The sequence below is a fragment of the Tursiops truncatus genome, chromosome 15 (genome assembly GCF_011762595.2).
Source record: "Tursiops truncatus isolate mTurTru1 chromosome 15, mTurTru1.mat.Y, whole genome shotgun sequence".
NCBI classification, from domain to species: domain Eukaryota; kingdom Metazoa; phylum Chordata; class Mammalia; order Artiodactyla; family Delphinidae; genus Tursiops; species Tursiops truncatus.
The window spans coordinates 38,662,741-38,687,917 of NC_047048.1; the positions used below are offsets into that span (position 1 = coordinate 38,662,741).

General features: G+C 46.7%; 1 protein-coding gene across 2 annotated transcripts in view; it reads left to right on the plus strand.

Annotated features, from left to right (window-relative positions):
• The window catches only part of PCSK2 (proprotein convertase subtilisin/kexin type 2), a 213,481-nt gene that overhangs the window by 160,908 nt on the left and 27,396 nt on the right, over positions 1–25,177 (plus strand). For both annotated transcript variants that reach the window (XM_033839784.2, XM_033839785.2), the window contains 3 exons: positions 1,056–1,132; positions 13,699–13,787; positions 24,019–24,194. In XM_033839784.2, coding sequence (XP_033695675.1) covers positions 1,056–1,132; positions 13,699–13,787; positions 24,019–24,194 — 342 coding nt within the window. The remainder of the gene's footprint in view (positions 1–1,055; positions 1,133–13,698; positions 13,788–24,018; positions 24,195–25,177) is intronic.

Genomic DNA, 25,177 nt, shown 5'->3' on the forward strand with positions numbered 1-25,177 from the left:
TACCTAACACAGTGTTTCCCAGCCCAGTGTATACTGCGGACCAGGAAACCATCCGGGGTCTTGGTTGCACACCTCAAAAACCAAGGAGGGAGGTTGGGATGAGGAGAGAGGAGCTTCACGGAGCTCAGCATACCTGGGCAACTGACAGGCAGAGAGGAAGGAAGGGATTAGCCATCAGATGGTGGGGGGCCATCTCCCATCACGGACCAAAATAAAAGGCTGACCAACTGAAGACCTAAACGGACAAATTAAAGCATGAAATCAATTTAAGTGAATAGGTAATTGATTTCTGTGGGGAAAGACTCCCAGTGGGAAAATTGGAAGTATTGGACTGAATAGAATTTAAACTTTTCATTGTATCTTGTAGCGCTGAGGACCCCTGTTTGCAATTATCTATTTTTTGTGGGATTGATGTCTGTCCCGACAACCAGGCTGTAATTTACATGTGGGCAGGGATGTCACCATTGTAGTCCCATACTTGGGAAAGTCGCTGGCATATATTAGACTCAATGATATTTGTTGAGTGAATAAATGAGGTTGATATCATGGTCAACGTTCGGGGCTTGGGTTTAACACCCGTAAATGTAAAGGAGACAAGCCTCTGTCAGCCTGAAGCAGGGAGCTGGAGTGAGCACTGCATAAAGTAAGAAAACTCTAGAGCCTGCCTCACTTGTGACATGAGAACTAGATCCTTCTGGCCATCAATGCAAGGAAGCTTAACGAGAGTCCTGGTTTCCAGGGGAGCCCCACTGACCCACAAGTGTCACTCAGCTTAAAATGGAGACAGTCCTGGGTAGCACAGGACGCAAATTTGCTAACCCTTTGAGGGCCTGGAATAGGATGGGATGAGGGAGCCTGGAAAAGAGGATAACAGGAGGATAGAATCCTCCACGGACGCACGTCTGCTCTGTCACCTCTTCAAGGGCTGGTCCAGAGAGAATGTTAACATAGCCCTCCATGGAGGGACCGTCCACATAAGACGGCTGCATCTCTCGGATCCTCTCGTGCCCGTGCCTCTGGCTTTATGACCTAATGACACACCTTGTGTTTTGCAGAACGCCGAAGCAAGCTACGACTTCAGCAGCAACGACCCCTATCCTTACCCTCGATACACAGATGACTGGTTTAACAGGTAAATGGGGCCTCCTGAGGTGTCTGGGACATCAGGTGTGGGGTTTTATTTCGCTCTGTTGTGTTTTTAAGGCTTAAGTATCACCAGCAAAATGCTCTCAATGCCTTGCTAAATTATATGGTGATTTTTTTTCCTTCTTTGTGGCTACATTCTCTAAATTCTTGATTTTTTTAATATGGCAACACTCCTCTAGAATTATCTCTTGACTATTTTGTTCTGTTGAACTAGGAATTATTTGCCACCTTATTAAAGATAAAAAGAAAATAGGAATAATAAGAAACCTTTCTCAACCCACCACAAGGTGATCGTAAACACATGGGTTTTACTTGATCTGTTGAAACTACTGCAGAGAGCTCTTTTGCCCCAGGGGTCTGTGTCTATATGTTTTTGAAAAATGTTTTTGCTGTAGCCTTATAACAGCTCGTGTAGTCCCTTTTGACAAAACAGTAAGCATAATTGGCAGAGGTTTGAGGTATTTTTTTAACTGAGGTATAATTAGTTTCAGCTGTACCACATAATGATTCCATATTTGTATATACTGCAAAAAGATCACCATTGTAAGTCTAGTTAATATCTGACACCACACATAGTCACATAAAAAAACTTTTTTCCTTGTGATGAGGACTTCTGAGATCAACTCTCTTAGCAACTTTCAAATATGCAGTACAGTATTGTTAACTCTGGGTTTGAAATACTTCTTGGCATCCTATCGTGCAACACTACCCAGTGAATGGTTCATCCAAAAGTGTGGTTTTTCTTCGGCCTGTTTTGCTACAAAACATGTAAACGCAGTCTCTTTCTTCTCCAAGTAAAATTCTTGCCTAAGTTGTTTATCACACGTAAGAAATATCAAGAAATTAAGGCACGTGGCTTGTTCAGTCAAAATTGACTCAGTTCTAAACCTAGTGCTTCCCCATTATTGATGTTTTTGAGTGAAGCTGATGAGAACGTATGAACTTCAATTAATGATATAAAAATATATTGTGTGTACAGCACTTTACTCGTTGCTTCTACTTCTCGTGACAAACTCGAGGTAGATGAAACAAATGCTGTCATCCTTAGTTTAGTGACAAGGAAACAGGCTCAGAAAAGTTGCCTGACCTCCCTGGACAAACAACCAGTAAATATCAAAGCCGACACTTGAACCCAAGCTCGATGAGTGTTTCTAAATCCAAATTGTACCCTTCTTTTATAAGCATCATCTTTATTATAAAAGACAGAAGGCATGATGACCAGAGAGCGGCCAGGGATGGGTCCTCACTGGACCAGGTAGCTTAGACTCTGTTCCTACAGTTAGCAAGTTGACCAGAGACTGAGTGGGGCACACACAGAGCACACAGGGCTTGGTAATTACAGAAAATGCAGAAAAGAATAAAGGGGAAAACACAATTCGAATTTGTAACATTTTTAAAAGATCATCGCTAATATCCAAGAGCACAGTTCACTCTCTATCAACGTCATCTGCAGCTTTAAAATCGTCATGCAGGATTTGGAAGTGTGCGTTTAGGGGGTGAGGGTGTATAAAAAAGGCCAGAGAACTTTTGACTTGAAGTGTCTCTTACTCACCTAGATCCTTGCATACCCTTAGCTGATAAACCATTTTCAGACACAGGGATGTGAAGTCATCAAATAGAAGTCACTAAGCCAGGGGCGAGACATAATTATTAACAGCAGCCTGGAACCTTGTGCTGAGAAGGACAATGAGGGTGGCCATGGCTTCAGCACCATCGGTCACCAGCTGTCCACACGCTATCAAAAAGGGCAGTAGCAACACGCGTGCCAGCTACTAGCTTTCTCTCTGCAGCTAGTAGGCACTAAATTCATCTTCAATGGATGGACCCAGGCACAAAAATATAACCAACAGAATGGTTGCCCATCCCATTTTCTGAACCCAAACACAACCCCCCACAAGTAAGTTTCCCTGTGTGATGAGCTGTAAGAATATTCTTTAAACAAAAACAAAAGCAAAAATGGAGATGTCCTCTATCTTAAATAATTTCATTTACAAACTTGTTCTTGAAAGTTCAATTTTAAACTGGCTAAAATCCTCTAGGACTAATGAGCGCTTAGGGCAATAAAATTCTTTTTTTTAAAAAATTTATTTAACTTATTTATTTTTGGCTGCATTGGGTCTTCATTGCTGTGCGTGGGCTTTCTCTAGTTGCGGCGAGCAGGAAATACTCTTCGTTGCGGTACGTGGGCTTCTCATTGCAGTGGCTTCTCTTGTTGCGGAGCACGGGCTCTAGGCGCGAGGGCTCAGTAGTTGTGGCACGAGGGCTTCGTTGCTCCGTGGCTTGTGGGATCTTCCTGCACCAGGGCCCAAACCCGTGTTCCCTGCATTGGCAGGCAGATTCTTAACCACTGTGCCACCAGGGAAGCCCAGGGCACTAAAATTCTTCATTGCCGGAGGTAGAATCCCCAAGTGTCCAACTGCCTGAGACACAGTCATCGTGAGTCAGGCAAGTATGATCCTTGCCTCTTAAGGAACCAATGACTCAAGACACAGTGGCCGCTTTGACCCATAAATGGGGTTTTTCACAATTATCAAGTCATTTTCAAAGATCCTCATGCATCATGGCTTGACTGGACGGTACCACGGTTCAATTCACGGCCTCTCGAAACAAAACGACTGTTGTAAGTGATTATGAGAGGAAGGCGGGTCAAAGTTCAGGCCACAGCCCTGGGAGGATCTGTGGTCCGAAGAGTCGTGTCTGTCCTGGAGGTGGTCCCTGCTTGGCACAAAGCGAATTTGAAGATAGCACCGTTCCCTTGAGTGTAAGATAAGTTTATTAAAAATTCCCTCTTGGATGAATATTATGCCTAGTATTTCTCTCAGTATAACTAGGGGCTTGTAGAGGAAGGAAAGAGAATAAAGGGGGGTTTAAAGGAAATCTAATTGGTTGTGAGTTAATAATTGTTAAAGCTGGATGATGGTTACACGAGATTTCACTCTACTTTTGTCTATTCTGATATTTTCTATAACAAAAAGTAAATTTTAAAAGCATAGGACGTAAAAAGAGATAACCAGAACTGGGCCTTTAGCTTGGTCCTCATGAAATGATTCATTTTGGTGGTTAAGCTTCTGAGGAGCTTGCAGCGTCCCATGAGGAGGTGACAGCAGCCCGAATCACTACAGTGCTAAGTGTAGCTAGGGCTGAAATCATACAAGGAAAGCGAACACCTATTAATTACTATGTTTAAGGCACTGTTTTAGTGCTTTGCGTGTATTAATTCTCAATCTAACCCTCTGAAATAGGTGTGAACATTATTATCTCTATTTTGTAAACCGAAGCACAGAAAGATTAAGTAATGTGTGCAAGGTCACACAGTTAACAAGTGGTGGAGACAGGATTTGACACCAGTGAGGGGCCGTTACAAGCACTGCCTCATAATAAAGTGCTTTGGAGAGAGAGCGTGGAGAAATGCAAAGTTATCTCTGGCTGGGGAAACTGGGACAGGTTTCCTTGAAGATGTGGCATTTGGTCCGGGATTTGAATGAAGGTACTAGGTAGAGTTGGGAGGGGAGGGGAGTGTATTCTGGGGTGAGGGTACAATTTAGGCAAAGAAGCAGAGGCAGGAGGTACAGATGTGTTCAGGAGGTGTCCTGGATAACTGGTCCTGGAGTTAGAGACTGGTGCAGAAGGCAGCAATCTGAGAAGGCCTCATGGAGGAGGTGAGCATGAAAGGTTTGGACAGGTTGCTAGGAGAAGAGAGGAGAGATCTTGTGACTGGGTCGGAAACTGGGCGTGGGGCCTAGACAAGGACGATTCTCCCATTGCACTCTAGGAATGCCGCTGCCCAGAAGCTCTGAGAGCCTTGAGCACTTGCCCTTGGCTGGAGCAGGGTTTACTGCCCAGGCAGTCTCAGCCTCCAGCCTGCCAGTTTCTTCAGGTGTTCTCTTCTGGGCTTGGGCACCAGTCCCAACTCCCCCATCTTTGCTCAGCAGACTCGGGGCTCTTGGATAAGCTAGTTTCGGCACCGAAACTCCAATGAAGGGCTCCCCGAAGCTGACCAGCAGTGGGCTTGCTGCTGCTCTAGCCACACTACCTGCCACACAGGCCAGTTAGAACGCAGAGGCAATTCCTGCCCAGAAAAGGCCACGCTCTCCATCATTGGCTTCTCACTGCTGTGGAAAGTAGAAAATAAAACACTCTACCAGGGGCGCTCTCAAGAGCAAGCAAGGAGGACGTTCCCCTTGGTTGGGAAACTGAGTTTAATAGCCACGTGTCTCCCCTGGGCTTTCCTCACACTTTAAACCATCATATCTCCTCTCTGTGCTTATAGGTTAACTTGTTTTCCTTCACGTGTACGTTTCTTTAAGAACATACTTAAAACTCCAAGCCAAGGACTCCTCATGAAGGCAAACTTCATACATATGCAGAACAGCTTTTAGGGGACCTGTATACTAGAATTCCTCGCCCTGTGCCTCATTTGATTTTGTAGGATTATTCCTTTTTCAGCAGAGCAAGTGTATTTTTTCTACTGTGAACCATTTGATAATTGTATGCAGTATCTGTGCTCCGGGTATGTATTAGAAACACAGTTGAGAAATTTGGAAAAGGAGTGTAATTTCCTCCTAGCTTGCAATCAGAGAAATACAGACGACCAAGCAAAATAATAACGGCCACAGTAGCAACAATAACCCAGACTGCAAAAAGGTAGAAAATAATACATATTTAATAAGCATCAATAATATGCAACACAGCTGTAACTGATTTGCTATGAGGTATCAGGATCTAGTATCACATTTTTTTCTGGCATTCAATAAATATTGATTGGCTGGTTGATGGATGGGTGGCATACTTTCTCAGCCATGCCAAGATGTTGAGTGCCCTTGACATCTGTCCATTTCAGAGCTGCCTGCTTCTCCCAAGGTCTGCAGCTCACACTTTGTCAATAATCTTGCAGCCTTGCTGGGTTTTAGGTCAATGTTTGGTGATGCACTGCAGATCTGTATTCCATTGCTGTGCTGCTGTCCATAACAATCTCTCTTGCATAGCATTTCTTTGACAGGCATACACCACTGAAATGTCATCCCCACCGTCGGCAATATTTACGGAGCATCACAGGGTGCAACATGCTCTATCTATTACGCCCTAAAGAGTAAGAGATTCTGGATTAGATGCGATTCCTGGTCACAAAAAGTTTACTATAAATTCAGGAAGAGAGAAGACATTTATTATTCAAGCAACCAAAATGAAGGGAAATATGGATAAATGGATACCAAGGACCGTCTGTCTCTATGTGGGCACGTTTGATTGATAGCATTAGTTAAACCTTCAAATAAGAACGATTTTCAGTGATTAACTTTTTTTAATTAAAAGTCATATTTCATTCTGAAGAACCCAATAAACAGGCCTAAAAAGAATATGGGGGGAAAATTGCTCTCTCTGGTTGGTTATTAGCACAGTGATGGAAACCAATACTTTACCCTGGGGACACGTAATGGCTTAGAAATAGACAAACATCTTTCCCTTCTGTCTTTACGGACTAATTCTGAAATTGCCTCCTGAATAACAAAATCCAAACTGCCTTCAAAGACCTAATCTAAGTTTTCTTTCATGTGAGCGTTGAGACTACCTCATAAGCCGATACCAGCTCAAAGGTTGCTCTTTGCAATCAACCCCCTCTCTCTAGCCAATCCAGAGTACAGTGAAATCCAAGAGAGTTTAATTTTGTGAGCTCTTCTGAGCCACTGGAGAAATACCACAAAGTTGTGAGTTTTTTAAAAAATTTCTAGTCCGCTACCTGGATGACACAAGTTTTCATTATTTAAAATTTCCCCTTCAGCTAAAAGAAATAGACGTAACACAGATTTGGGGTTGTGGAGAGAATCATACAGATGGCAAAAGAAATATCTGTATGTTGGTATAATCATTTCTACTTTGGAAACTAATGTTTGCCATATGGGGGGATTTTATGGTCCTCAGGTGGTAATTATTCTTTTCTTAAGAGACAAAAATACAGTAGATTATAATGGACAAAGGTCCATATATTGATCGCTTGGTATGGAGTAAGTGATCCCTGAATCAGTTTCCCCTATCTGTAAAATGGAACTAAAGCTCCACCTTGGAGGTTTGCATGACAGACTAGAGGGACAGAACATGGACAATGGCTCTGGGGATTTTTATGAGCCAGGCCTGGAAGCAGCATACATCCTGTCACACACATAACATCGGCTGAAATTCAGTCACTTGGCCACATGCACGTGTCGGGGAGGCTGGGAAATGGAGCCTAACCGGATCCCAGGAAGAAAAGAAAATGAGCTTGGTTACCAGTTAGTATGTTCTGTCACCACCAAAAATCACGTGGCAAAGACAGTCCATGTTGTAGAAGAAAACCTAAGCCAATGACCCTAACCAGTGAGTGAGCCAAAGAACCAGTGGCAGTTGGTTAAACCACTAAGTTACTTTTTGAATTAGTCAGGATTCTGCAGAGAAAAAGAACAAATCAGATATGTATATAAAAAGAAAGAGATTTGTTTATGGGGTCTGGCAAGTCCAAAATCTGCAGGGTGGGCTGGCAGGCTGGAGACCCAGGAGAGACGAGCTGGAGTCCAAAGGCAGTGCTGGAGGATTTTCTCTTACCCAGAGAAGGCTGGTCTTTTTGTTCTATTCAGACCTTCAACGGATTGGATGAGGCCCACCCACACTATGGAGGACAATCTGCTTTACTCAGAGTCCACCAATTTAAATGTGAACCTCATCCAAAAAACACCTTCACAGGAACACCCAAAATAATGCTTAATCAAATATCTGAGCACACCATGTCCCAGCCAAACTGACACATGAATTTAACCATCACACTTTCTATCTGCACATTTCTGAGCATCAGGAATACATGATATATTTTTTTAAGATTTTATTTTTTTATTTGTTATCTATTTTATACATATTAGTGTATATATGTCAGTCCCAATCTCCCAATTCATCCCACCACCACCACTGCCCGCCCCTTTGCCACTTTCCCCCCTTGGTGTCCATATGTTTGTTCTCTACATCTGTGTCTCTATTTCTGCTTTGCAAACCAGTTCATCTGTACCATTTTTCTAGATTCCAAATATATGCATTAATATACTATATTTGTTTTTCCTTTTCTGACTTACTTCATTCTGTATGACAGTCTCTAGGTCCATCCACGTCTCTGCAAATGACCCAATTTCATTCCTTTTTGTGGCTGAGTAATATTCCATTGTGTATATGTACCACCTCTTCTTTATCCATTAGTCTGTCGATGGGCATTTACGTTGCTTCCATGACCTGGCTATTGTAAATAGTGCTGCCATGAGCATTGCGGTGCATGTGTCTTTTTGAATTATGGTTTTCTCTGGGTATATGCCCAGTAGTGGGATTGCTGCGTCATACGGTGGTTCTGTTTATAGATTTTTTAAGGAACCTCCATACTGTTCTCCATAGTGGCTGTATCAATTTACATTCCCACTAACAGTGCAGGAGGGTTCCCTTTTCTCCACACCCTCTCCAGCATTTGTTGTTTGTAGATCTTCTGATGATGCCCATTCTAACCGGTGTGAGGTGATACTTCATTGTAGTTTTGATTTGCATTTCTCTAATAATTAATGATACTGAGCAGATTTTCATGGGCCTCTTGGCCATCTGTATGTCTTCTTTGGAAAAATGTCTATTTAGGCCTTCTGCCCATTTTTTGATTGGGTTGCCTGTTTTTTTAATATTGAGCTGCATGAGCTGTTTATATATTTTAGAGATTAATCCTTTGTCTGTAAATTCCTTTGCAAATATTTTCTCCCATTCTGAGGGTTGTCTTTTCATCTTGTTTATAAAGGTCATGCTTAAGAACAGGGTTCAGAAGCAGCAAACCTGTATCTGAATTCTGGTTTTGCCTCTGAACTGAGAAGTGACTTAGTACCCTGATGCTCAACTCCCTCTTCTTTAAAATGGGGATAATGATAGTTGTGAGAATTAAATAAAACAAAGCCTGCGGCACTCTCGGCATGGTGCCCACCCACGGTGGGTGTCAGTAAATGAGAGGTGCTGTATGCATGCTGCCCCGTCCATCTCTCCCTGAATGGAGTCACATAGAAATGCATGCTTTGGCTGGAAAGGGCAAGAAGGGTGGCGAGTCACTCTAGTGAAAGGTCAGCAATGTGGAAGAAGGGGCACAGTCTCTCTGGAGATGTGCCCCCTCCCCGAGTCAGAGCAGGTCCTCAGGATTTTCTCAGACATCTCAGCAGCCACCACGGCTGTAGGGAAGCCCCAGTGCAGCCATCATCAGGGTCCAGGCTTAAACCCCACCCTGCACAGGTCAACCTGGGATTGTCCCTCCAGCCTTGCTTGTCCAGAGTATCAGTTATCTATTGCCAAGTAATGCCACATAAAAAATCATCCCAGAAGTAGTAGCTTAAAGCAATAAGCACTGATATCGCTCACAAGTCTGTAGGTCAGCTGGACAGTTCTGTTGATCTGGCTCGCCCCTGCATCCAGGGTTGGTTGGCAGGGAGGCTGGGGGCTAGCTGGCTTAGGGTGTCCTCTCTCACATGTCTGGGGGACAGCTGGCTGTCAGCTTGGGTGACGGGCATGAGGGGTTACAGTCTCTCACCATCCAATGGGCCAGCCTGGGCTTGTCCACGTGGCACCAGGGCAGTTTCAGGAGAAAGAGCAGCTGTGGTCCTCTTGAGGGCCAGGCCCATCACATTCTTTTGTCCAAAACAAGTCACCAGGCCAGCCAGACTCAAGGTAGGGGAACTGTGCTTCCCCTCTTCATGAAGCAGCTAGAAAATCACACTGCCAAGAGCACAGGCCCAGGGGAACAGTAGATCGAGGCCGTTCTGGCAACATGATACCCCTGACTCCTGTCACTTGCCCCCGGTGACCTTTGTCAGAAGGAGGCCATTAATTAGTTAAAGCACAAATTTATGGGCTTGGTTCTGTAGAACCAGAGAGTACTCACTAACCCTCGTCAGCGGTTCAGGTCTTCCAGGTCTTCCTCGTCAGGTCTTCCAGGGGCCAGACGATGGGTCCACGCAAGTGTTGGATCCAAAAACCAGTCTTCTTGCCCTTCCTGTGGAGCACTGTTCAGTAATCTATCTTTTAAATTACTTTTGTTCTGAATACGTTGAAGACGTTTGAAAAGATTATAACTTACTCAGATTTTGTTAGATAACATCTTTTTTTGCCAAATCCCACTCTTTTGTGAGCTAATCAGACTTCTCACCTGGACTGTGTTATTCAATCAGCCAATCAATAAACACTTACTGAATTTCAAAAAAAAAAAAAAAAGGAGGCCAATCAAGCCACCGAGCTTTGTCCCTCCTCCCCACACCCACAGCGATTTCTACTTCTGACAGACTCGTGTTTTACTCTAGAGACAAAGGGGAGCTACTGAATGTTCTCGGGAGAGCAAAGGGGCCAGATGAATATGGACTTGGAAAAGGATTCTCCTGATATTCAGAAGAGCAAGCTCGTTCTCTGAGATGATCAGGAAAACAGGACTGAAGGGAAGGCACTCAAGGCCGTGGCGACAGAGCCGACAGAGGCCCAGGGGTGCGAAGAGACCTGGTGTCACCAACAATTACAGGGAGCCACTACCCGCTTATAATTAGTGTTGCCTAATTTAGCAATGAAGTGTTTTTTCCCATATGTTCCTCTGGAGGGACCACGACAGTCATCTCCCCACTTAAAGGCCAAAATTAAGGATATGGAAGCATTCAGTGTCTTTAATCTGCTCAAGGAAGTTCGCACGATTTTGTCCTCCAGTCTTTCGTGAGCAGTTTTAGGGCAGAGAAGGTCTGTCACTGGGTGGGAGGGTGATGGGGGGTCCAGTAGCTGACCCTCGGTCTCAGACCTGGCCCAGATCCTCGGATACTCAGCTTTGACATCTGTGAAATGGAGCAGTACCTACTCCCGCGAGGGGTAAATGGGGTGCGACAAGAAAAGCACTGATTGTGGTCCCTGGTAAGGAACGACTGCCGCGTCCGCAGCAGGTGCTGTTGGCCCTCCTCGCTCCTCAGAGCAGGGCCCCTCCTCCACCAGCATAATGTGTGCTTCACAGATGTCGGTCAAAGCATCAACTGTTCCAGGCAAGGCCTCGGAAAGGAGAGCCTGGCAGGGCTGATTATTAAATAAGAAGGAAATTAGTGCTCACTCGAATTAGAGGTGGCACTGCTTTTTAAACTTTTCTTCACATATTTATTTGGGGCTTCTCTGGTGGCGCAGTGGTTGAGAGTCTGCCTGCCGGTGCAGGGGACGCGGGTTCGTGCCCCGGTCCGGGAAGATCCCACATGCCGCAGAGCGGCTGGGCCCGTGAGCCATGGCCGCTGAGCCTGCACGTCCGGAGCCTGTGCTCCGCAATGGGAGACGCCACAGCAGTGAGAGGCCCGTATACCGAAAAGAAAAATAAAGAATCAAACAAATATTTGTTCAGCATGAACCAAACAGCAAGGGAGCCAGCCAAATTTAATCAGTGTCCGCACAAGTTCCATTTTTAAATATATATGTGTGTATATATAAAGTATATGCATGTCCTCTTAATATGGCATGTGTTTTATATATTTAAATATCTAATATGTGGATTATATATAATGTGTAAGTATATATACATATGAATATAGAAGTATATAATTACAAATACATAAGTAGATATAAGTACAACTATATACTTGAATATATACATTTAAAGTCTACATACGAATCAATATAAAATGTGTATGTTTCACTTTATATAGATACATGGGTGTACACTTCCATGCTGTTTTTCAGAATTTTATTTACCATTTTCTTCAGCACTGAGAATAAGATGGGGGCCATGAAATCCACGTCCATGGTAGCTTCTCCCATCAAGTTAAACCATAACTAAGTCCCTTCTCAAAAATCTCCCATGAGATCTACCAAAAACTTACAGGCAAGAAGACAGGGGTTTACTCAGTCAGCACGTGGGGTCTTCACAGAGCTTCCACCACAGGGCTGACCTCTGCAGTCACGACGAGGTCTCCTCAGACACCACATACAGATTTCATTCTTGTTCCAAAGGGAATTTTGCGTCTGTGAGATGTGTAGCCTTCATGGAGGCAGGATTCCCTTTTGCTCACATATAGAGAGAAAATATGTGCGTATATTTTCAGTCCTCCGATGTGATTTTTTAACGGCGGGTGTGAGATTTGCTTGTCCTGAGAGAATGTGGCAAAGCGTCTACACTGCAGAAATCAGGACTTCTTGGGCTACGCAGCCAATAAGTCCCCTTCCCCACATCCCTTCCTGCACCCGCTGTGTGAATAGTGAGGGGGAAACCAGCCCTCACCACCGTCCCTCTGCAGGCCAAGCTGACACTTTTGCAGCCGACTTCATATTTAGCTGCTTCATGGGCCATTAGGATGGACTTCCAGGTTGGGACTGGCCATTTCCAGTGATGTATACATTGGACCACTCCTCCTCTTGAATGCTGTTTGGGGTTAAAACACGGCATTCTGATTGACTTCAAGCTTATGCGGGGTTCAGTTCCCCGTTGCCGTTTAACAAACGCCCCGAAACCTAGTGGCTTAAAAGAGAACATCTACTAGCTCACAGTCCTGCAACTTAGGTGGGCACCTGTCTCTCTCCATGTGCTGCTGACGGGGTAACCCGTCTGGGTCTGGGGGAGGGAGGCCTCCAGGGGCCTCACCTGAGGTATGTTGGAACAATGGGGGCTGCCCGGCTGCACTCCCCACGTGGCCTCAGCTGTAGCCCAAGCTCCTCTGTACGGACCCTGGCCCAGAGGATAGAGGGCATCCTCCCGCTGCCTCCCATGGGTCCAAGCCAGCCACCAGGCTGGCCCAGTTCAAGGGGAGAGCTGTTTGGATTCCTTTGGTGTAACAGAAAAGGGAGCAAAAGGGAAAAAGTTAATGAAATTCCAGTGTCTATTGCAGAGAACATTCTAGAACATAAGCCCTGAGAAGGCCTTGCTAGGAATTGTAAGGCCGGCAAACTTCAGAAAGATTATCTAATAGATGCCTGGGATTCTTAATCTGGTCGGTCTCAAAGTTTCTGTGGACCCCTCGAAATTGAATGCAGACAGTTGCCAGTGTGGGTTTATTTGGTTCCAGAGCAAGGTGGGGGATTTGTAGCATTCAGTATGTCCTCAAGGAGGCTATAATCCAAAAAGGTAAATAACTTTCATCCCACAACTGGCAGGCAGCATTCATCCCCTGCCTGTGGACAGAACCAGCCTTGAAAATAAACACCAGCCCACAATTCTAGCGTTTCAAAAAAAAAAAAAATCAGCTGTTTCGACCAGCACCAACCTGTTTTAGATTGTCTCCTTTTCACAGAAAGCCTATAACTGTTTTCCGCAGTAAGACACTTCCAATTTTAAAGTAAAGATCACCTCTCAAGGTTGAAAATGTTCTGAGAAGACTCTTCACGGTAGAAACAAGCCAAGGTCAGGAAGGGCAGCTGGGAATTGGAAGGGGTCGAAAGGAGAGACACAGATGGAAAATCCAGGGGCCTGGGTGGGCTCCGGGCTAACTGAACCATTGAAAAGAACCATAGATAGAATTTAAGGGATCTTCTCCAAGTCGTTTGACCCTGTATCTGACTTGTTTTTACTGTTCTCTGCAGCCATGGGACCCGATGTGCCGGGGAAGTTTCTGCAGTCGCCAACAACAACATCTGCGGGGTCGGAGTGGCCTACGGCTCCAAGGTCGCAGGTAGGCTGTGGCTGTCAAACAATCCCAGGAGGCATCACACTCGGGTCTCGGGCCTGGCCACTGCGTGGCAAAGATTCCCAGTGGAGCAGGCGAGCGGGGACTGGTACACTTAGCAAGAGTGAAAAACATTTATTTAACTTAACCTATATGGCAAGATCAATAAACTTTAAAAAGTTTTAAGGTGCACAGATCATGAGCACATAGGTCAATGAAGTTTCACAAACTGACCACATCCACGTAACCATCAAGAAACAAAACACAACCAGCACCCCAAAGCCCTCGTGTCCCCTCCCAGTTACTGCCTATCCACACAAGAACAGTCACGACCCTGATTTCTAACAGCAAATGTCAGTTATTCCCAGTTTTTAAACTTTATATAAATGGAATTGTACTGTCTGTACTCTTTGTGTGTCAGTATCCATAACATCTTTTTTTTTTATTGGAGTAGAGTTGATTTACAATGTTGTGTTAGTTTCTGGTGTACAGCAAAGTAATTCAGTTATACATTTATATGTGTGTGTGTGTGTGTGTGTGTGTGTGTGTGTATAGATATTCCTTTTCATATTCTTTTCCATTATGGTTTATCACAGGATATTGAATATAGTTCCCTGTGCTGTACAGTAGGACCTTGTTGTTTATCTATTCTATATATACTAGTTTGCATCTGCTAATCTCAAACTCCCAATCCAACACTCCCTCACCTGCCCTCCCCCTTGGCAACCACAAGTCTGTTCTCTATGTCTGTGAGTCTGTTTCCACTTCTTAGATAAGTTCATTTGTGTCATATTTTAGATTCCACATATAAGTGATATCATATGGTATTTGTCTCTCTTTCTGACTTACTTCACTTAGTATAATACTCTCCAGGTCCATCCATGTTACTGCAAATGGCATTATTTCATTCTTTTCATGGCTGAGTAGTATTCCATTGTATGTATGTACCACATCTTCTTTATCCATTCATCTGTCGATGGACATTTAGGTTGCTTCCATGTCTTGGCTATTGTGAATAGTGCCGCTATGAACGTAGGGGTGCACATGTCTTTTCAAATTCCAGTTTTGTCTGGACATGTGCCCAGGAGTGGGATTTCTGGTTCATACGGCAACTCTATTTTTAGTTTTCTGAGGAACGTCCATACTGTTTCCATGATGGCTGCACCAATTTACATTCCCACCAACAGTTAAGGGAGTTCCCTATCTTTTCGAATTATAATTTTGTCCAAGTAACCATAGCATTTTAATAGGAATCAAATAAGGACGGTAGAGTATAAGGAGGTGTGTATAGATTATTGTAAACATACTCAGAACTCTTCCAAATGTTTTTGGTGGGGTTTTTTGTATGTTTGTTTGTTTGCACAGTGCCTCTCATCTTTAAGGGAAAATATTCTACCTAGAACCTTTTTATTAAGTTCCATGGGAAACATTTAACAAATTCCTCTATATGGGCCTTTAGAAAGAAGGGTGGCTGGTCACCAGAAATTTAGAAACCAACACCTCCCCCCACCAAAAAAAATAGAGAGAGACAGAAAGGGAGAGAGAAAATGAGAGAAAGGGGTTCATAAGCTTCCAACAAGATGCTGGAGAATGGAGTGGCTCCTGGCTTATTCCAAGTTTTGCATCAAATTTGGTTCTTAATTTATTCAGGCTGAGTCATCCAACCTTGCTTTTTTTTTTTTACAACTGTCTTGATACTTTTTTCCTGGTGATTTAATAGAACCATAAACATACTTTGTGCTGACACTTGCATTTCCAGGAACCTAAATAAAGCAAGAGCAACCTATACAAACCCACCATTAACCTCTTTCAACACTGTCTGCTAAGAGGTTTGCCTGAGCTGGGTGCTGAATTCCTCAAACGAATACATCCAGAGGGTTCTGAAATGTAACTGGGGCGGCTTTGCCCCTTGGCTTTCATCTCTCTGTATTCTGTGTGCCTCCAAAATGCTGGCATCAGAATGTCAGAAGGCATTATGAGCTCAGGGGAAAGAACATCACCTGGTTAATATTTTACAAACCAGGCTCACACTCCAGGTGCTATCTGAGTGGGGGGGGGGGGTTCCCTGTTCGCAGGGCAGAGTAGAGGCAACTGAAAATGTCAAACGTGGATTTCTCATTCACAATGACGGTCTTCAAAAGAGTTTTGAAGTTTCTGCATGCCCAAAGTAACTGGATTTTTGAACAAGGGATCCTCAGAACAAGTGCCTGCAACAATGAAGAGTTGGGATTAGCTCATGGCAATTGGAGGTCCGCTGGGGTCTTTTTCTCCATCTGCTTCTTTTTCTCTCTTGTAATTTGCACTCTGAAAACATCTAAGCTGCTTATCAAATGTACCTGATTCTCCTGCTCTCTTTGAATTCCCTAAAAGCAAACCTGAAGCAAGGATCTGGGTGCAAGGAGTTTCTTTGGAAGGTGACCCTGGGAAGCCAGTGAGGGAAAGAGAGGGAAAGATGGTGGGAAGAGAGACCAACAGAGGGTGTGTAGATGAGCTGGGGCTCCCTAACTGGAGCTCTGGGGGGCTCTTGCCCCCCGAGAGGAGGAGGCTGGGAGTTTATCCACCAACTCCCATCCCTCATCGGTGGGTGGGGTCGGGTGGGGGTCGGGACCTCAGCCTCGAGCACCTGGGCTGTCCCGCCTGCAGCTCCACCCGCAAGGCAGAGGACACGCCCCAGGCAAGCCCCTCGTTCGGATGGGCAGATCCAGGCAGAGTGACAGCCTCTGACTCGCCCCTGATGCCAAAGGCGAGCGGATGCAGCCCGGTACCTCAAAGACACGACCCGACCCGTGTCCGTGAACCCCGATAGCTCACAGGTCTCAAGGCAAGGCTCTGAGGATCCAGGAGCCCAGCCCGGAGCCCAGCCCAGAGCCGGGGGTGAGGCAGGCCCAGCCCCACAGAGGCTCTGAGCAAAGGGGCCGCCTTCTTGCGCTCCTTTAACCCCAGCTTGGTTCCTCTGTAGCCACTCTTACGGGTCCTAAGCGCTCAGGGGCAGGAAGGTCCAGTCCCCACCCTGTGCCCGGCAGGACATCCAGTGACTCAGGGCTCCCCCGGGGGAGCGAAAGGAATTCTTCCTGAGAAAGCCCTGGAGAGGCACTCAGGAATCGCAACAGAAGCAGAATTCTACCTTACAGATTTGGGGGGAACATTTTGTTCATTCTGGCTGGTAATTTCAAAAGTTGGCTGATTTTCCTCATTCTACTAATAAATGGGCTATACTCTCCGGAGAATCTTTCCTTTCCCGAGCTTTCTGAGCTGGGGAGGTCTGGAGCGCCATCTGGTGGCCGACCCATATCACTGCTCGTCTCAAGGTGTTCAGTCACAGGGTAGGGAGGCGATGTCCCAACTGCCCCCTGGATCCCGGGTCTCTTGTCTTCAAAAAAAAGGCTAAAGTTAAGGTGCTGCAGAATCTCAGTCCAGAAAAAGAAAGGAAAGTGGAGACGATATGATAAAATGAGTCCTCTGAAGGGAAAAAGGAAAAAAATCATTGAGCATCTCTTCATCGGCCCGTGAGCCTTTCGGGTTTCTCTTCTACTCATACACTTTCTCATTTTTCCATGGAGGTTCCTGTCTTTATCCTGTTAATTTGCACATGTTCTTGGTATGTCCCACATATTAGCCCCTGATCAGTTTTAATCAGCGCAAGGATCTTCTCCCAAACTTTCACATGAGGCCATTAGTCCAAATGGATTCCACCTCTGTATGTCATGCCAGCTGGGGATCAAGTTTTATTTTTCTCCAAATAGTGAGCAAACATCCCCAATACCATCTATTTAATAATCCATCCCGTCCCTTTGATTTGTGGTACCACCTTCATTGTATATTAAGTTCCCATACACATGTGGTTAGTCTCTGTGTAAATATAATTTAGAGGAAACTTCCTAGCAACTGTGAGTCAGGAAGTGTAGCCACACTCCTTCCTCTACTGGGCCTTTGTATGTGCTCTCCCTCTGCCCAGAACACCTGCCCCCTACGGCCCACCTGGCCACAACCTCTTCATCCTGCAGCAAGCGGGTCCCCATGGCATCCTCCAACATCATTGCCCAGGCCAGTCCCCATCCACAGATAAAGATGCTGAATCTTCTCTTCCCAGCACTAATACTGTCAGTTATCACAAATTCTTGTGCCTGGTTCTTTGATCAGTATCATTCTCCGCAGGCAGACAACAGTGTCCACAGAGACAGGAGCCATGTCTGTTTTCTCTCACCTTCGCACCCACAGCAGGGTCTGGCGCACAGAGGATGCTCAAACTCTATTTGCTGAGTGACAGAAAGCAAGGAAGGAATAAAGAGAAGGAAGCGGCTGTGGATAAACCCATGATAATCAGTAGAGATTAATCACTGAATAAAAGAATCGGTGGATGAATGGAGTTAAGGGATTAAGGGCATAAAGATCTAAGGACCCAAAGCTGATGGAATTTCTACCAGGTATCTCCCCTTCTACCAGCACCGTCTCACCTTTGCTACTTTATCCCATTCAAATTAGTTCCAAAGAGAACTGGGCCTTCTCATAACCCACTTCCCCTCCCCAGCAAGGGCACACTGGGAATGTCCATCAGCAGTGAAGACAGGCAGGGGACCCCTTTGCATCAAAACCCTGGGCCACTCCAGGCTAACGAGCATCACGGCCGTCCATCCACTGTGTGTCATCTGGATGCTGGAAATAGAGCGTGTGAATTCCCAGCGGCTCACCTTTTCCATTTACCTGTCAGAATCGCAAAATCTTGGGCCCCAAAGAGGGTCTAAAGTTCCCTGAGTCCGAACACCCACTGACACTTGCATGATGATAACAACAATAACAGTAGCAATAATAATAATAACATATTGTCTCTTCCAGTGTGTCTGGCACGATGCAAAACCCTTAACTCAACCCTCTTTACAGTTTTATCATACATTATTATATATTTTATAAAGAGAACATTTATTATATATTATTATCCCTCTTTTACAGAGAACGAAACTGAACATGGGGCCACACAGCGAGTAAATTGTAAAACAATTTAGTATCCAGCGCAGCCTGGGTCCCTGCACTAAAACATTTGAAGAGCTTCTCTCTCTTTTTTTTTTAAATTAATTAATTAATTAATTTTTGGTTGCATTGGGTCTTCGTTGTTGTGCGTGGGCTCTCTCTAGTTGCGGTGAGCGGGGGCTACTCTGTTGTAGTGTGCAGCCTTCTCACTGCGGTGGCTTCTCTTATTGCGGAGCACGGGCTCTGGGCATGCAGGCTTCAGAAGCTGTGGCACGCAGGCTCAGTAGTCGTGGCGCACGGGTTTAGTTGCTCTGTGGCACGTGGGATCTTCCCGGACCAGGGCTTGAAACTGTGTCCGCTGCCCTGGCAGGCAGATTTTTAACCACTGTGCCACCAGGGAAGTCCCGAACAGCTTCTCTTTTCCTGCTCTCCTGATGTAGCCTGGACCCAGCCTGGAACGGCACGCCTCCAGTGACGGGAAACTCACTCCCTCGCAACAAAGTCTGTTCTGCCTTTGGACATGGGTAACTCTAGAAACTTCTTCCTTAAGATGAGCTCTCTCTTTAACTTCTGTTACCTGTTTCCATGAGCACAGCTGTTACCACTTCTTCTAGCTAACACATGGCAAGGAGAGAGCATTTACTCCCAAAGAGTAAATGCTCTGTAACACGCGGACCGGTACATCCGGGCTGTCCCAAAGTCTTGGTGCTGTCTCAAAGCTTTAATAACTTCAAAACTTTTTTGAAAGTTTAATTACTTACATTTCCTTATCCACTTATTTATACATTTTGAAGAGAAAGGTTAATTTCCATTTTTTATTTTAAACATGACTTTATTAAAGTAACTCTTTAAGACAACCTAATTCTTTTCTTAGTTTTAATTTTTAAATCAATGTTTGGCATCTTTAGCCAAAAGGGACTGAGACAAAAAATCGAAATTGACAGTGTATTATTCAAAATTCACAAAACCAAATAAATGGACAACCAATATAAATAATGAACCCTTCAAATGATGTTTCTTGCAAGTTTGTCAGATTTATACCTCTGAGAGTATGAAAAAGGCTCGAAATGCATCACGCCTTTTGGGAGATGCTATCTCTTGCCTTCAGCCCCTTCCAGGACTCAGGAGTTGCAGCTGGGTGCCCACCATGTGCCAGTCCTGCTGGGGGGCAGGGATGCAGCAGTGAGCCAGCAGACAAGACACCTGCCTTCACACAGCTTCGAGTCTAAAGGGAGACCTAGACAAGGAGCAAACAAACACGACAATATCCGATCATGATTGCCGGTTGCCGGGGCACAGCAAGTGACTTGAGGGCAGGTCCTACAGCATCACCCCTGGGCGTCTGCAAAGCCCCTCAGAGCAGCCCCAGGCTGGGGCCAGGCCAGGTGGCATTGGCCTTACCTTCCTTCCTCTGAAGGCAGAGCAGATAGACTTATGCATCTGCTAACGAGTGCTCCTTTGAGCAAAGATTCTAAGAGGAGTTTGAAAACCGCACTGTAGACCATTATCAAAGTACCCTGAAATTTCTCTACCAGCGATGAATTGCTTCCACATATTTGGCCAATAAAACTCCTAATAGTCCAGTGAGTTTGTACGTATTTTATCTGAGTTTTTAAATAAATCAGTAAAAATCACTTGTTGGCACAATGATTAACATGTTTCCAGATCCTTAAGACCTAGACCAGCATGCGTCGGCTCCCTAGCCTGCAGATGAACACTAGTGAACACAACAGTGGCGATGATCGACACTGAGGTGTGCGGACGGACGTAGCACTTCCTGGTGTCCGTACAAGCTCACCTTTTGTAGCAGGAGGAGAGGCAGAGGATTTAGCTCAAACCCCTGGGCTGTGCAGCCCCTAGAGCCCAGGGCTGCAAGCAAGCCATGCAGCAGGCGTGAGGCTCAGGTTCTAAAAGGCAGGAGGGACTCACAGATTCACTGCTGGTCATGAATGCGGTGCTCAGGCTGGCGGAAGGGCAGGGGACAGAAATGCTTGACGTGCAGGCTCTCCTGCCATCACCTCGCCGCAGCCAGCAGAGCATTGTGCAAACGTGAGGATGCCGAGTCCTGGCTCCCTGGGCTTCCCACTCTCCTTCTGCCTCTCACTCTCACTCTCTTGCCTTCCCCATCTTTCTCGCTCTCTCCCCCTCCCCACCCCCCTAGACCATCCAGGGACAGAGTCCCTCCCTAAAAACCCTTGGGTCACCCTGAGCCTGGGTCTTGGCCGCTAATGGGGCAGTTGCCTGCAAAAATTAATACTGTATCTCATTCAATTCATGCATGCCTCATTCCCTCCAGCTTAATGAGATTCAAAGAATGCTGGGGGCCTGGGCCCTGAATGTGAATGAGAGCCCTGCTCCCAGCCCGTGGCCGCCCCTTCGATGCTGAACAGTCCGGAGATTAATACACAACAGCTCTGATGTTCTGGGCGGCACAAAGGGAGCGAGGGCGGGATGAAGAGGGAGAGAGGCAGAGAGACAGGACCTGCAAAGAGAGAGGGCAAAGGGCACCAGCTGGTGACAAAATGCAAAGTCGCCACTGTTTGGCACGTGGGACGGTCCGGGTGCGCTTTGGCCAGAGTTGAACTCCTCCCTCTTTTCAATGGAGGCAGGCTATTCAGTGCTGGTCATCCGGGCACTGGATGAGTTCAAGACCATCTGAGTTTCCTCCTTGCAGACGAGTGAATACCAGCCTCTCTGCGACATTTCCAGTCCACAAAGTGGACACGACTTGTGAGAAGAAGCTGTGCTCTTCAGTTTACTCTGTAAGCTGTCGGCCACCTTTGTTAAACAGACTTTCTAAATGAACAAAATATAGGTGGGCCAAAAGTGAAATGTGGAGTTTTAGATTTCCTATCCCTAACGAAATGAACCATAAAACTTAGCTTCTGGAAAGTTGAAACCAAAGGCTATGCTTACGCTGTAGGAGCTTTCTCCAGGAGAAAGGATATTAACTAATAATTAGACTTGTTGGCAAAAACGGTGACCTGATTTATGACTAGAGGATGGAAAGTCTGGACCTGTTATCCCTGCTAGGGAGAAACTCAACTAAATTAGGTAATTATATCATGCATTTATTCACCAAATATTTATCAAGCTTAAGATAAATTCCAAGCGCCATGCTGATGCCCAGGGACATAGAAGTACACAGAATAGACACATGCCCTGTACGCAAAGACCTTGCTGTCTGGTGGTAAATGAAACACACAAATCAACAATTGTAAGAGAAGGCTGACAGTGCAGTGCTAACAGAGGAGGCTGCCAGTGCAGTGCTAACAGAGGACCTGCAGAGCTGGACCCACAAAGACTTCAGGGGAAAGGCCTACTGAGATCATAGGTTAGACAGGAGGAGGGTGAACTCTGGGGAACATTGCAGTGCAAGTGCAAGGGAGGGGCCATGAGACGTGGGAGGAGGAAAGAGAACCTTAAGAGAAAAGACAATTTTCTGTCAATTTCATGGGCCCTGTAAGAGCCTGAATCTTCCTGCTTTATATTTTTTTCTGGAAAAATGTTTATCTCAGAATTAACAAAACATGCATGTAAAAGCATTAACTTTATACCCCCAATGTCCCAATTACCTAAACAGCCATTCTCACGTCAGGTTGCACTTCAAAACCACCTTAGACCAATACCTGCTTAGGCCCCGTGCAAATATTCAGAAACTCCAGGGACCGGGGAGAAGCGGCCCAGGAACAGTATTTAGGAAATGCTCTGCAAATGACCCTATAATTGGGAACTGCTTTAAGATATACAAGCCTATTACCTGCAACTAGAAAAGGAAAATCAAGATGCGAAGGCAGCCCTATAACTTTATTCAACAATAAGCAGTTAGTTCTCATCCACATGAACTGTCTGTAGATTTGGGGCCTTTTTTTTTTTTTAATTTATTTTTGGCTGCGTTGGGTCTTCGTTGCTGGGCACAGGCTTTCTCTTGGTGAGTGGGGGCTACTCTCTGTTGCAGTGTGTGGGCTTCTCACTGCAATGGCTTCTCTTGTTGCGGAGCACAGGCTCTGGGCGCGCAGGCTTCAGTAGTTGTGGTGCGTGGGCTTAGTTGCTCCGTGGCATGTGGGATCTTCCCAGACCAGGGCTCGAACCCGTGTCCCCTGCATTGGCAGGCGGATTCTTAACCACTGTGCCACCAGGGAAGTCCCTGTCTGTAGATTTTTGAAAGTGGTGACAGGTACATAGGTAACCAATGTATATCAACCTTCCTTCCTTAAGTTGGTGTGCACACCACATTAGGTGATGCTTGTATAATAATGTCCTTTGACCACCAGGGACAAGTAAGAAGGGTCAGAAGCCAGCCTCCGACTATGTACAGACCAGCCCTTCGTTTCAAAACTCCCGTGGATGGAAAGACTTAGGTCAGCTTCAGCAGCACTCTAGGTCCCTTGCTACGAAATAGCGTATCAAGCAGAGAACAATCTTGGCCCCAAACAGCAATGTTTAGAGGGTAATGATGAAGGAACAAATGCCCTTCCCGTTGGCTGCTGCTGAGTGGACAGGCTTTTTCCAGACAGCCCAAGGGTGATGTGAACCGTGGGTGCCACAGGCCTGGGCTCCTCCTGAGTCCCTGTACACACAGTCACACAATCAGAGAAAAGTTCCCAGCGAGAAGTCACTCCTACAAGGCATCATAGAAGCACACACTTTACAAAGGTGGCCTAGGGGAGAAGGAGGAGGGGGTGTATCCTGCACCCCACTGCAAATATATTTTAGAATGACCCCTTCAACATTTCTGTCCCCCTAGCCAAAGCCCCTTCTCAGCTACGATGCAACTGAGAGTTCCTTCCCTGCCCCTCCCCCTTGCACTGTCCTGCCCCTCCCTCTGCCCCTGCCCCCTGCCCTCTAGAATTGTTCCTTAAATATCTAAGAGCAATCTCCTCCCCACACTGTCATGTCCAGTAGATTTATTTCTCTTCTGAAACGTGTCCCCCGTCACCCCCCCAGTCCCTGGAAGCCAAGCTTCCCATCAGAAACAGACCACATTAGGAATTCTAGCAACTTTTGCGAGGGGGATAAAATTGTCTTCAAATAGTTGCATAAGGAAAGGAGTGGGTGGGGTCCAAAAGGATGGAGTGGATCGGTCAGTGCACCTGCCTGATCCTCTGATCACACACACAGCGTGAGGCTGGATTCAGGATCGCCCGGCTGAGCCCAGGGCACCAGGAAGGCAGACCTCCAACCACACCCAGGATCCCAGCCCCCTACCCAACCTTGCCTCCTGTGAACCGGGGACTGGCACCCAGAGCTCCCCGGCCCTCACTGTCCACAGGGATCCGGATGCTGGACCAGCCCTTCATGACGGACATTATCGAGGCCTCCTCCATCAGCCACATGCCTCAGCTGATAGACATTTACAGCGCCAGTTGGGGCCCCACCGACAACGGGAAGACGGTGGACGGGCCCCGGGAGCTCACACTCCAGGCGATGGCGGACGGCGTGAACAAGGTAAGGTCGTTCCTGCGCCAGGAAGCCCTGAGCCACACCCAGGGAGGAGGGGTACGGGGTGTGGGTGGGGGAGGGGGAGGGGCGGATCGCGGGTGCCAATTGAGCACAGCGAGGCGCAGGGCTGCGGTGGAGGTGGGGCTGTTACCCTGTGCCTTAGCTCAGGTCCTTCGAGAAATGGACCCCAAATTGGGTTAGAGGTCCAGACTTATTGGAGGGGGCGCCTGTGAAGGACAAAGGCAAGGGGGCGGGGGCCCTCCGGAGGGCGACGCTATCCTGGCCCCTGCGAAGGGAGTGGGGAAGGAGGGTCCCACAGGGAGCTGCACTAGCACCCCACCGTGCAGACGTGGCTGGGAGTGGGGTCTCCGCGCAAACTGGGTGTCTTCAGAGCACAGCAGGGGAGCTGCGTCCAGATGTTCCCGTGGGGGAGTCAGCGCGCGTTTTCGTGGCTGCCCATCCCTGGGGTCAGTCCGGGAATGGACAGAGCCAAGGAGCAGGGACCAAAGCAGCACCTCAAAGGGAGGCAGCCGGGAGCCGCGGGTCCCTGTGCGGGTGAGCGGCCCGTGGGGAGCGGCAGGAGGTGGCCTCTGCGATCCCAGGGCAGAGTCCCCCTGCAAACCACAGCCAGGCCAGAGTCTCCCTGGGTTCAGGTCCCAGGTCCGCTCTTCAGGGGCTGAGTGTGTATCCGCAGTGACCTGACCTCACTGCGCCTCCGTTTTCCTGCCTGTAAAATGGTGATAACGGTGCATTTCTCCTGGGGTCGCTGTGAGGTGTGAGATAGACATGCAAGTGCTGGCCCTGGGAGGCCCCACAAACGGCTGGTGTTTGCCTGGGTCGTTAGGGACCCTTAACCAGCCGCCCCAAAACTTTGAGGCATAATGCACAGTGTTTCACTAGGGCTTGTGGACTCTGTGGTCCAAGAATTCAGATGGGAACGGTGGGGATAGCCTGTCCCTGCTCCACAATTGCTGGGCCTCAGCTGGAAG